At 36.6% G+C, this 12,435-nt stretch overlaps 1 protein-coding gene and 1 long non-coding RNA gene across 2 annotated transcripts; both read left to right on the forward strand.

The window, feature by feature from the left end:
• The first annotated feature begins 3 nt into the window (after positions 1-3).
• LOC149723797 (uncharacterized) lies at positions 4-2,779 on the forward strand. The gene is made up of 4 exons (XM_089893417.1): positions 4-946; positions 1,027-1,136; positions 1,215-1,381; positions 1,574-2,779. The coding sequence occupies exons 1-4, from the start codon at positions 206-208 to the stop codon at positions 1,780-1,782; spliced, it is 1,227 nt and encodes a 408-aa protein (XP_089749543.1). The 5' UTR covers positions 4-205; the 3' UTR covers positions 1,783-2,779.
• Positions 2,780-8,516: 5,737 nt separating this feature from the next.
• LOC149723798 (uncharacterized) lies at positions 8,517-10,008 on the forward strand. Its single transcript, XR_016386891.1, has 2 exons — positions 8,517-9,039; positions 9,617-10,008. It is a non-coding gene; the product is annotated as an uncharacterized LOC149723798 (long non-coding RNA).
• The last annotated feature ends 2,427 nt before the right edge of the window (positions 10,009-12,435 follow it).

Below are 12,435 nucleotides of genomic sequence, written 5' to 3' on the forward strand. Positions count from 1 at the left end.
ACATTATGTATTTACTTTATTGAGTTATTTAGCAAATAAAACTCAGTGAAATTATCAGTACGTAAACTCGTTATTTTGCATTGCATCACTGAATCGAATGACGTCATATTCAAGCAATTCCCTCGGGTGAAAGCGCTGTTGGTTAGTAATGGCTATGTTGCCTGCGTGAGTTATCCCTGTAGTCAGTTTCCTGTTTCAATTCACAATGGAAACCGATTGGAAAACTGATGATGATCTTAGGTTGGAACTGGAAAGATATGTTTGTCAATCTACTCCAAGAAAACTCATTTTACAATACATGGAAAGAGATTTTTCAGAGTATCAATGGAGTCTGAGAACATTATCCAGAAGACTAATGCATTTTAGTTTAAAATATGTTGATGGTGATGTAACACAAAGTGAAGTTAGTGAAGCTGTAAGCAAAGAGCTGATTGGAGCAGGAAAAGACCTAGGATACCGGGCTATGCATAGAAAAATTCGTGACATTTATGGTTTAAATGTTTCTAGAGACACAGTTTACACAACTATGAAGGAGCTTAATCCACAAGGATTAAAGTCGCGACAACTCGAAAATAAACATCAAAGATCAAATGGTCACTTCGTTTCTAAAGGACCAAACTGGGTACATTCTTTAGATGGTCATTGTAAATTGATGGGGTATCAAAGAAGCACATTTCCATTGGCTGTATATGGCTGTATTGATACATGCAGCAGAAAACTATTATGGCTGCGCATTTGGACTGACAATGCTGATCCAAAGTTGATTGGAAAGTGGTATTTTGATCACATATATATATCAAGGAAAATACCTTCAATGATCAGAGTTGACAGAGGCAGTGAAACCGGTATAATGGCTACCATGCAAGCATACATAACCAATAGCATAGAGGCTTCAAGTATCTCTCCGATGGAATCTGTTATATATGGAAAATCCACTTCGAATCAGGTATGTACAAGAAGTAGTTTATGCCCTTAGTAAACCAATGTCAAGACATATTTTTAATATTGCAACGTTAATTTCTACAGATAGAAAGGTGGTGGAGAGAACTCCATGAGCGTTTAGAAAAATATTTTAAAGAACAATTGCGCTATTTAAAAGATCATGGGTTGTATGACCCACAGAATGTGATGGACAGGTACTTTATTTTTGTGTGAATCAAAAATGTTTACTGTTTAGTGTATAAAGATTTATAATACCTAGGTATTAATTTCAGACATATACTAGCATTTGTTTATATTCCTGTTCTGGAAAGGGAAATGAAAAATTTTGTGGACAGCTGGAACACACACAGAATCAGGCGACAAAAGGATACTTTTCTTCCAAATGGTGTCCCCAATCATATTTTTGATTTTCCAGAGAATTATGGGCTAGAACAATGTGGTATGTGTGTTAATTTTACAAAACGGTTAATGTCTATATTCACCAGTTTCATTAGATTATTCATAGAAGAAGAAAGCTGTTAAATGTACAAGCACTTTTTTATTAACATATGTTTGATTTATGGTACTACTGAATGCTTTACAGTAATGTATGGAATAATGCTTCCACTGTAGTAACAAATGTTTTTTGCAGGAAGCTATGTGTCCGATGAAATATTAAAAAAGGCTGCTGAAATGTCTGGAGTTCTCAGTGTACCAAGTGATTATCTACCTGCGCAAGTAAGGAAAATGCTGACCGATATTTTGCCTAATTCAGAGGAAACTGAAACACACAAATGTGTTCATGCATTTTTATTCGCTCAAAAGGAAACAAAACGAATCATTAATCAAAACGAATCATAAAGAACACATATTTACATAATTGCTGTGAACATATTTACAATCATGGGCCCCATTAAGTGTCATGATTCCACTGCTGTTTTATATGATGCCTCTGTAAATAAATAACCAATGCTCATTCCACTGTCAGTGTGTTTAACTCAAGAATTTGGCAAAATTTGTTGCAAATGTGGGAACTTTTAAAGTTGTTAATAGCTGTGGTGGATAAATTGCCTGCACAAAATGTAAAAGCACCATCAGTACCATCAACCAACGATGTTGATGCGATTTCCGGATCTGTAAATATTGTTTCGCTTCCTTGTATATCTGTCAGTAACAGTTTCATGTCGGACTGAATGTATGAATAATGAGCCAGGCATGCAGCCTTTTCATATGTTGGCGAGAAAGAGGCAGCAGCTAAGCACATCTTTCCATCATTGCAGAGGAACTTTATAAAGTCACCTTCTATGTATTCTTCTATAGTGACAAAATCCTCTGAATTTGTATCCTGACCCAAGTATATTTTATTATATTTTGGAAAGTGGCCAAATTCTGAAGCTTTTCCCAACTTCTCTACTTTCATTTTCATTTTTTGTGCCCAGTGAGTAGCCAGTGTGTGTGCTTGAACTATTTTTTTTTGTATGTTCCTGACAGGTTTGGTTTATTGCTTTGATTGTAGGTAATGTAGAGGAGAGATACCGTTTCAGTACCCAAGTTCCTTGAAATTCCCTGGAGACAGTAAGAGGCTTTGCTTTATATGCTTCTCTGAACGAACCTTGTCCGAAACTTCTGGCTCCAACATCAAATTTTACCGTTTTGCCGTTGTTAAACCAGACCATATTAGGAATTTTCAATTCATATATCTGTATTGTGCAAGGTTTAGAAGTTTCAATTACGCGTCCAAGACGAATCATTTCCAGAACGGAAAGACTTTTAGGCACAACTGGCACTGCAGTGCGTAACCAGTTGTTACGTCTAAATAGCAACATATGACGTCACAATAAGGATGTGTTACGTCGGATATGGCACATTATATTCTTGTTTTTTGCACAGTTTTGTGTTGGTAAAACCGCAATATATAAAAAGACTAACAGCGCTTTCACCCGAGGGAATTGCTTGAATATGACGTCATTCGATTCAGTGATGCAATGCAAAATAACGAGTTTACGTACTGATAATTTCACTGAGTTTTATTTGCTAAATAACTCAATAAAGTAAATACATAATGTAGATTATAGATACACCTAACTCTACATCATTATTGTTTATCAGAAGAACGTACAATCCAATATGGTAAGTATAAATGAAATACAACGGTAACACTGCACATGGCACTCCTCGGCCACGGCACGATTGAATTTCATTTTCGTTTTTTTTTCGTTGGCACTCCTCGGCCACGACGCGAAAAGCGAAATTGATTTTCATTTTTTTTCATTTTCGTTTTCATTTTCGTTTTCATTTTTATTTTCGTTTTCGTTTTTATTTTCGTTTTCGTTTTCATTTTCGTTTTTATTTTCGTTTTCATTTTCGTTTACATTTTCGTTTTCATTTTCGTTTTCATTTTCGTTTTCATTTTCGTTTTCATTTTCGTTTTCATTTTCGTTTTCATTTTCGTTTTTATTTTCGTTTTCATTTTCGTTTTCATTTTCGTTTTCATTTTCGTTTTCATTTTCGTTTTCAATTTCGTTTCCATTTTCGTTTTCATTTTCGTTTTCATTTTCGTTTTCATTTTCGTTTTCATTTTCGTTTTCATTTTCGTTTTCAATTTCGTTTTCGTTTTCAATTTCATTTTCGTTTTTTTTTTGTTTTTTTTATTGTTAAGAGTTAAAAAACGTGTGGCAACACTGGGCCACCATAGACGTGATTACACAAACGTTCCATTCCAGGTACTAGACGGTTTGTGCGCGGATATTATCTTGGGTCACAATTTTATGTGTCGGCATTCTGAAGTTATTTTTAAAATGAATGGCCCGCGACGTCCTCTGACGATCCCTCCTCTCCAAAAAGCAGTGTTAGGTCTTTTGGCTGCAAAAGTAGACCCTCCTGACCTCTTTAGGCACATGCGGCCAAACTGGAAACCGCTGGTAACCCGATCACGTCGATATAGTAAGGAGGATCTAGGATTCATCAGCCATGAGGTGAAACGGTTGCTTGAAGAGGAAATTATTGAACCATCCAATTCACCATGGAGAGCACAGGTTCTGGTGGCTTGCGAGGGATCAAAGAAACCAAGGATGGTAATTGATTATTCACAAACGGTGAATGTATTTACAGAGCTAGACGCCTATCCCTTGCCATCAATCGAGTCCATAGTTAACAAGGTGGCTCAAGATAAGGTTTACTCCTCCTTGGATCTGAGATCTGCGTATCACCAAATCCCGTTGAAAGACTCAGATCGACCCTTCACCGCCTTTGAAGCAGAAGGTCAGTTATATCAGTACAAACGCCTACCTTTTGGGGTCACAAATGGAGTATCTGCGTTTCAACGAATAATAAATCGATTCATACAAGACAATCATTTAAATAAGGTATATGCGTATTTGGATGACATAACTGTTACAGGAGAGACATTGGAGGAGCATGATAGAAATTTAAAGAAATTGTTAGTGGCTGCGAAAAGGCATAATCTAACCATCAATGAAGAGAAGTCCAAACTTCGAATGACCAGTATTGACTTTCTCGGCTACCGGATCTCTTACGGTGATGCACGTCCTGATCCGGAACGCCTACGCCCTCTCCTAAATCTACCGCCACCAGATACACCCCGAGAGTTGAAACGTATTCAAGGTATGTTTGCTTATTATGCGAAATGGATCTCGAGGTTCTCACACAAAATACAACCTTTACTTTGTATAAAGAAGTTTCCACTAACAAAAGATGCACTTGTTTGTTTTGAAACCTTAAAAACAGAGCTGGCGGCTGCAAGCTTAGGAGCCATTAGAAGTGAAGAGCCCCTACAAGTCGAAACGGACGCATCGGATTACGCAATTGCTGCAGTTCTTTCCCAATCCGGGCGCCCAGTGGCGTACATGTCTCGAACTCTAAACACGTGTGAACGGAACTATCCCGCGATCGAGAAAGAGGCGACGGCGGTGGTAGAAGCGGTTCGGAAATGGTCACATTTTCTTAAAGGTAAATCTTTTACGTTGGTTACGGACCAGAGGTCTATTTCGTTTATGTTCGACCAAAGAAACCGGGGTAAAATAAAAAACTCCAAAATTCTAATGTGGCGATTAGAGCTGAGTCAGTTCGCCTATGACATAGTTCATAGACCGGGACGTGATAACTTCGTCCCAGATGCGCTGTCCCGAGTGAATGCTCTTAATCGTGATTTGAAGGAACTCCAAACGCTGCACAATAATCTAGAGGGCATCCAGGTTTTTCAAGATTGTACCACTTTATTAAAACTCGTAATCTTCCCTTCTCTAGTGAAGAAGCTAAGATTATTTGTCGGCAATGTAAAACGTGCGCAGAAGTTAAGCCAAGGTTCTACAAACCAGCTTCTCGGAATCTGATTAAAGCAATGAGACCATGGGAGAGATTGAGCATGGATTTTAAAGGACCTGTCAAAGGTCGCAATAGCTATTTACTTATCATCGTCGATGAGTATAGCCGCTTCCCGTTTGTATTTCCTTGTAAAAGAATGACTTCCGCGGTTGTCATACAGTGTCTCACGAATTTATTTTGTTTATTTGGCTTTCCAGCTTACGTACATTCGGATCGTGGATTGTCGTTCATCAGCCATGAAGTGAAAGTTTTTCTGACGGAGCGTGGGATTGCAACCAGCAAATCTACACCATATCACCCTCAAGGTAATTCTCAATGCGAACGCGTCAATCAAACCATTTGGAGAACTGTTAAACTACTTCTGCACGGGAAACTTATGGCCGAGGAACAGTGGGAGGAAGTCTTGTAAGAAAAAACGTTCGTGTGGAGTTTCATTGGTGGCTAGGCACACCAAAGACCGAATGGCATGAAGCGCCTGGGTCGAGTTGTTGGACGCCAACCCTACATACGCGAACATAAGACATCCGGATGGACGGGAAACGACTGTTTCAACTTCTGACCTCGCCCCGTACCCCAGCATTGAGCCAACGGATCCGGACAGAAATGAACATGTAACGAGTGAACGATTCGAAACTCAGGAAGGGACCGCCAATGAACAAACCGGTGACAGTGAAAGATCTGAAATCATCGAACCCAGCAGCGAAACGACGTACGAGGTGCCATTACGTCGATCGACACGGCAAAGAAAAGAACCCCAGCGCTACGGGTTTTAAACCGCGTATTAATCCTGTAATTCGTATTGTATTGTATTGTAATTTGTTAAAACAAAATTTTGTGGGGAAGAATGTGAAGCATTCCACAAACGGCAACACTGTGTGCGGCGCGCGCCGCTAATAATTACTTTCGTGTGTTCCTTCTTTTGTTCGCCACGTTTCACCATTTGTTTTAACTCCCCGTCTTTCAGTTGCAGTGTTACTGTTTGAATTAGCTTACTGAGTTTAGTGATATCATTTCCGTTGTTATTTTAATCTATATCTAATATTCTATTTGATTAAGGTCGTAGTTACGTTATGTTAAATAAAGCCTAAGTTTAGTTTAAATAAACAAGGTCTCGACAGTATTCAAACAAACAAATTAAAGAGTACATGAACAACCGTGGAGACAAAGATTATTACATCAAAACAATGATCAGCAACGTTGAAAGCTTACGTCAGGTTTTGTCTCTTTGGAGAAGAAACATTTTGCATTCCTCAGATTTGCACATTCAGGATCCTACACTGTTTTTTGTCCTAAGCGTCAAACAAGAATTGGAACTCGTAAGACAAGATACAAGTATTCCACAATCGTATAGACCAAGATTGCTCATCGGACCACATGGTACTGGAAAAACCACATGATTACACAACATCTGCTAGGCAAAAAGTTTTGGTAGCTTGTCCAACAGAAATACTGGCTCAAACCTACAAAGCCCAATTCGGATCACACATCACCGCAGAGACAATTCATGCTGCATTCAAAATACCAATTAGAGACAATGAGCCACTTCAAATAAACTGGGCCTTAAATGCATTTCAATTGATTATCATAGACGAAGTCAGCATGATTACAATGACGAACGCTATGCACACATACACACCACACACTAGCATCATTAAACAACAGCAAATGTGTCATATTCTGTGAAGATGAGCAACACAACAGCAACCATTTTCACGTGATGGCAGATAACTAAAACATTTTTTGATGATCCGTATTTAAAACAAGCTGCTTCAACGCATAATTTAAACTTACAGCTAGGATGCATCGACGGCGAGTTAAATAACTTCCTTAACCACATTCGTCATTGGAAGCCAACACGTAAAATGTTAGGGCGCTTTTTGTCAAAGTAACACCTTATACGCAACTCAAAACGTCACAGACAAGCAAATTATTGACGCTATGACAACACACAGCGATGCACTCTTCCTGACCTGTACAAACGAGGCGGTCCATCATATTAATACACTGGCAATGAAACCTTTTTTACCAAGAAGACCCCGCAGTTGTGTGCAATCTCGACAATTCAACTACGGAGACAACCATGTTAATACGTTGGTGCACTTTATGCATTACTGAAAATCGGGATAAGAAGAAAGGCTTTGTGAATGGTACAGTGGGAACACTGCATTCCGTGGAGAATTATACCATTCTCTTGAAAACTAAAAATAAACGTCTTGATCCGCATCTACCCCATTACCAATAAAAATGAAACCCTGTATTTTCCTTTAAAGGCACACTAAACAGTAGGGTGACTTGATTGGAAACACAATAACACAATTTATGGCTAAATAAATATTTTATTTGCAGTTTTATTACACCTAATCGTGATTTTACACTACTTTAATTTCCATTTTAAGATGCGATTTTTCGAAATTTCTGAAAACGGGTCGTGACGTCACACACCGCCGACACGCTTCAGTGCGCTTTATAGCGTTGCTGCTAAATCTAAAATACGCAGTAAACGCATTTATTTTTCGCACAGGACAAGTTGTACTGTGCTTTGTTTAGGCCAGATCAGAGCCATAGAAATACCGAGTATACCAACATTGTTACGTAAAACACAAATTGAACGGCAATTTGGGTCCAAAATAACACAGTAGGTATAGGGAAAATGTATGTTTTTCGATAAATTACAGAAAAACTTGGGCCTAAAACCAAATTTAAAGGTTGAAAATGTAGAAAACATGTGTTATTTGTTTTCTGTGTCAAAAAAAGTCAAAAATTAGAATTAGAAGCGGTTGATTTGAGACATTTTAGTCATTTAATGCGGCTAAATTTATTTTTTCTAAAAAATGTTTATTTTTTCTAAAAAATGTTTGGTAAGGTAAATAGAAGCTATTTTACACCTTCCCACAATAGGAAAAACACAAACAAAACTTAACAAGTTCGTTTAAACCCATTGTCAAAGTCACCACTTTTGCTCTATTTTGGACACACATAGACGGCAGTTGGACTACTCGGTGTTTATACGACTCTGGGCCAGATTAGCCTTGATATTCTTTCTGGTAAAGTATATTGGCTACTGAAGAAGTATTTAGGCTGCCTAAAGAGATAAATGGTTGTTAATGTGTATGCACTAATTGATTTTGAATCGGTCCAGTGCGATAATTGAATTTAGTAACTTAAGCTAGCCTTTATGGTCGATGTATTTTAAAATATGCTAAATACAGTGTATTTAATGATATAAAGATAGCTAAATTTAATACTAATACATAAAAGATTGAATAAATCAACGTTGTATAGCGAAAACAAAAGCATGACAGGAATGGAATGCAGTTTCGCTGCTTTCGTATCATCTACCTTCCCGTCATTCTAATCGTGATAATAAAACAATTACCCAGTTGTGTGTATGCCAGGCGAGGCAATTTCCACATGCCAATGACGCGTTTTATTGTTTTGTTACACGTGTTTTTCCTTTTAAACCTTCTACTTTCCTGTACTGTGAGGCAGTACGGGGCTTGCAATACCCTGCTGTTCTCATTTTGTCTCTAAGCTCGATGTCGCACTTTCACCGTACAATAAACTGAGATGTGCCGTACAAGTGTCATATATCGGTGTGCAATGCGTTGCGGAGTCTGATAGCGTGTGCGTAGGGGCAGGATGGAACAGCGTCGTCGCGAGGCTGCGGAGCGCGAACCCACAAAAGCGGAGCGCGAACCCACAACTTCAACATTAGCCGCCCCCACAATTGGTGACTCGCTGGACACAATCCTTCGATGGCAACTGCAGTCAACGGTGAATCTTTTTTCTGTTTATCTATACTTTATGCATATTGTGAGCTGACCACTCACAGGGTTTTACTAGTCTAGGTGGCCCGAATACTATATACTTTATTACTGTTGAAGTAGGGTTCGACAAAGACCTCCAACTAGCATAACCGTTGAGTTGTTGTATGTGCTTTATACTTTATTACTGTTGAAGTGAGTCTGACTAAGACCCCAACAAGTATAACCGTTAAGATGGGTAAAATAATGTTTTTCTCCGACGGGTGATATGGCAAAATGCCCTCTTATACCTATTTTTAGGCTTATTGTGAGTTGATACGCTCGCAGGGTTTCATTAATGTTATGGCCCGAATGTCTATTTCTTCTTTGCTCTTATATTTGTATGCATATTGTGAGTTAGCACACCCACAGGGATTCAGCTGCCTACTTTGACCTACTCTACCTTACAGTAAATTTTTGCTTGTTACTGCAGAAGCCATTTGTCGTTTAAAACCCAGTTTTATCTCCACCTATCTTACCCGCTCGTTATTGTATTTAAATATTCAATCTCTAGGGCATTAGTACTTTCTCTCCAATTTGTTTTTCAGACAATCTGCTGCTCGAGTACTGATACCCTGCACGACACTGCGAAATTTGATCAAATGTCCTCATCGATGCCTAGTCTAGTCTGCTCAACACAAGAAGTTGCGAATCTTGCAACAAGTCTACCGTCGTGAACATGTCAAGTAGCGACGCGAATCTTGCAACAAGTCTACCGTCGTGAACATGTCAAGTAGCGACAAAACAATTTCAAGATGAGGAACAATTGAACAATACTCGCGATTGCCAGGCGAGGCAATTTCCACGTGCCAATGACGAGTTTTATTGTTTTGCTACACGTGTTTTTAGTACGGGGCTTGCAATACCCTGCTGTTCTCACTTTATCTCCAAGCTCGATGTCGCACTTTCACCGTACAATAAACTGAGATGTGCCGTACAAGTGTCATACATCGGTGTGCAATGCGTTGCGGAGTCGGATATCGTGTGCGTCGGGGCAGGATGGAACAGCGTCGTCGCGAGGCTGCGGAGCGCGAACCCACAACTTCAACATTAGCCGCCCCCCACAGCAGTAATAACCATTTGAAAATTACCTTGTGATACGCTAGATAAATACCCTTAATGGGTTTAATTATACCTTTAACTGCAGATATTGGCTCTGTTCTTAAATGTGGAAATGCAAAATCAGGTAGGTCATGATTATGAATATGTTGTGATCACTGATACGACTGTAACTACAATACATAAGTCATTGGCTGGACCAACAGAAAGAAGTGTAGTATGCATTGCACATTTCAAGTTCCAAAACTCTCTACTTTTATTTGTTGTGTAATTAGTATATCATTATGTCTGTAGTGCCTAAGATACTTTGTGAAATTTCCTCTGCCTATTCCTTGTACAGATGATGAACCATCTCCAAGTATAGACAGTGAGGCAAATACCCTTAAAGGGTTTAATTATACCTTTAACTGTTGAAATGCCAGATATTGGCTCTGTTCTTAAATGTGGAAATGCAAAATCAGGTAGGTCATGATTATGAATATGTTGTGATCACTGATACGACTGTAACTACAATACATAAGTTGTTGGCTGGACCAACAGAAAGTAGTGTAGTATGCAGTGCACATTTCAAGTTCCAAAACTCTACTTTATTTGTTGTAGTGTAGTATGCAGTGCACATTTCAAGTTCCAAAACTCTCTACTTTATTTGTTGTGTAATTAGTATATCATTATGTCTAATCATCTCCAAGTATAGACAGTGAGGCCACCGGGTATATTAAGGCATGTAAACAAGTTTCACCAATAAAGGTGGTGCAATGTGTGTCATTTTGCACGAAAGGTAATTAAAAATATAGTTCTTTTTGAAACACTGACATATTTACAATTTGGGAACTCGAGTTGCACCCGATGCCGAAACAAATGAAGGATGTTCCCAGTAATGCATTTAATACTCTGATTTTGGTTTATTGCGGTTTATTTGCAAAAACTGCAATATCTCTTTACAACATTTGTGTTTCCTCTCTGTAGCCATTAATCCACATTTTTCACGCTTGCTCCTGAAAGAACAGTGTTACTTTGATAACAGTTATTTTTTAATTTTTCCACATATAAAAATACCAATCATTTGCTTCACATCGCCCGGAGTTTGAAACTACAGCTAACTTTTCGCTGCTAACTCTTTCTAAGATACATTCTGTTTCCTAACTTGGTCTATACTAACTTTGCTCTAGCCCACTGCGTGACCTGCTCACACTTGTAATAGTTAATTTTTCGTGTTACTTGTTTTAAACAATCAAAAATTAAAACTTTATTAAAAAAAAATTTAACTTTAGTTTTTACAACAATTTTTTTTTTTTTTTGCAAAATCTTTTCTAAAAAAATATAAGTTTATAACAGTACAACTACAATTTTTATGCTGAAATAACAAAAAAAATCAATTTTTTCATGTTTTTAAATTTAATTCAAAAAACTGTTTTAATTAAAACTGTACAGTTACTACTTTTTCTAAACAGAAAAAAATTAAAATTTTATTAAAAAAAAATTTTAACTTTAGTTTTTACAACAATTTTTTTTGCAAAATTTTTACGAAAAAATTTTTACAACAATTTTTTTAGCACGAAAAAATTTTAAGTTAAGTTTATAACAGTACAAATACAATTTTTAGGCAGAAAAACAAAAAAAAATAATTTTTTTAATGTTTTCATTTAAAAAAATGTTTTAATTAAAACTGTAAGGTTACTTGTTTTAAACAATAAAAACTTAAAATTTTATTGAAAAAAAAATTTTAACATTAGTTTTTACAACAATTTTTTTTTTTGCAAAAGAAAAAAAATTAAGTTTATAACAGTACAACTACAATTTTTATGCAAAAAAAAACAAAAAAATCAATTTTTTCATGTTTCCCAAAGGAAATCAAAAAATATTTTAATTAAAACTGTACAGTTACTTGTTTTAAACAATAAAGAATAAAAAAAAATTAAAAAAATTTTAACATTAGTTTTTACAACAGTTTTTTATTTATTTTTTTGCAAAATTTTTTCGGAAAAATTTTAAGTTCATAACAGTACAACTACAATTTTTATGCAAAAAAAAAGAAACAAATTTTTTCTTGTTTCCCAAGCGAAATCAAAAAAACAATAAAGAATTAAAAAAAAATTAAAAAAATTTTAACATTAGTTTTTACAACAATTTTTTATTTATTTTTTGCAAAATTTTTTCGGAAAAATTTTAAGTTCATAACAGTACAACTACAATTTTTATGCAAAAAAAAGAAACAAATTTTTTCTTGTTTCCCAAACGAAATCAAAAAAATGTTTTATTAAAACTGTACAGTTACTTGTTTAAACAATAACAAAATTAAAAAAAAAAT

This window comes from Ciona robusta, unplaced genomic scaffold (assembly GCF_009617815.1).
Source record: "Ciona robusta unplaced genomic scaffold, ASM961781v2 AP042742.1".
In the NCBI taxonomy this organism is placed as follows: Eukaryota; Metazoa; Chordata; class Ascidiacea; order Phlebobranchia; family Cionidae; genus Ciona; species Ciona robusta.

Excerpts from the sequence above, each read along its gene's own strand:
- LOC149723797 (XM_089893417.1), top strand. The coding sequence starts at position 206 with ATGGAAACCGATTGGAAAACTGATGATGATCTTAGGTTGGAACTGGAA. Across the intron at positions 947-1,026 it reads GAAAATCCACTTCGAATCAG|ATAGAAAGGTGGTGGAGAGA; the intron begins GTATGTACAAGA and ends TAATTTCTACAG. Across the intron at positions 1,137-1,214 it reads CCACAGAATGTGATGGACAG|ACATATACTAGCATTTGTTT; the intron begins GTACTTTATTTT and ends TATTAATTTCAG.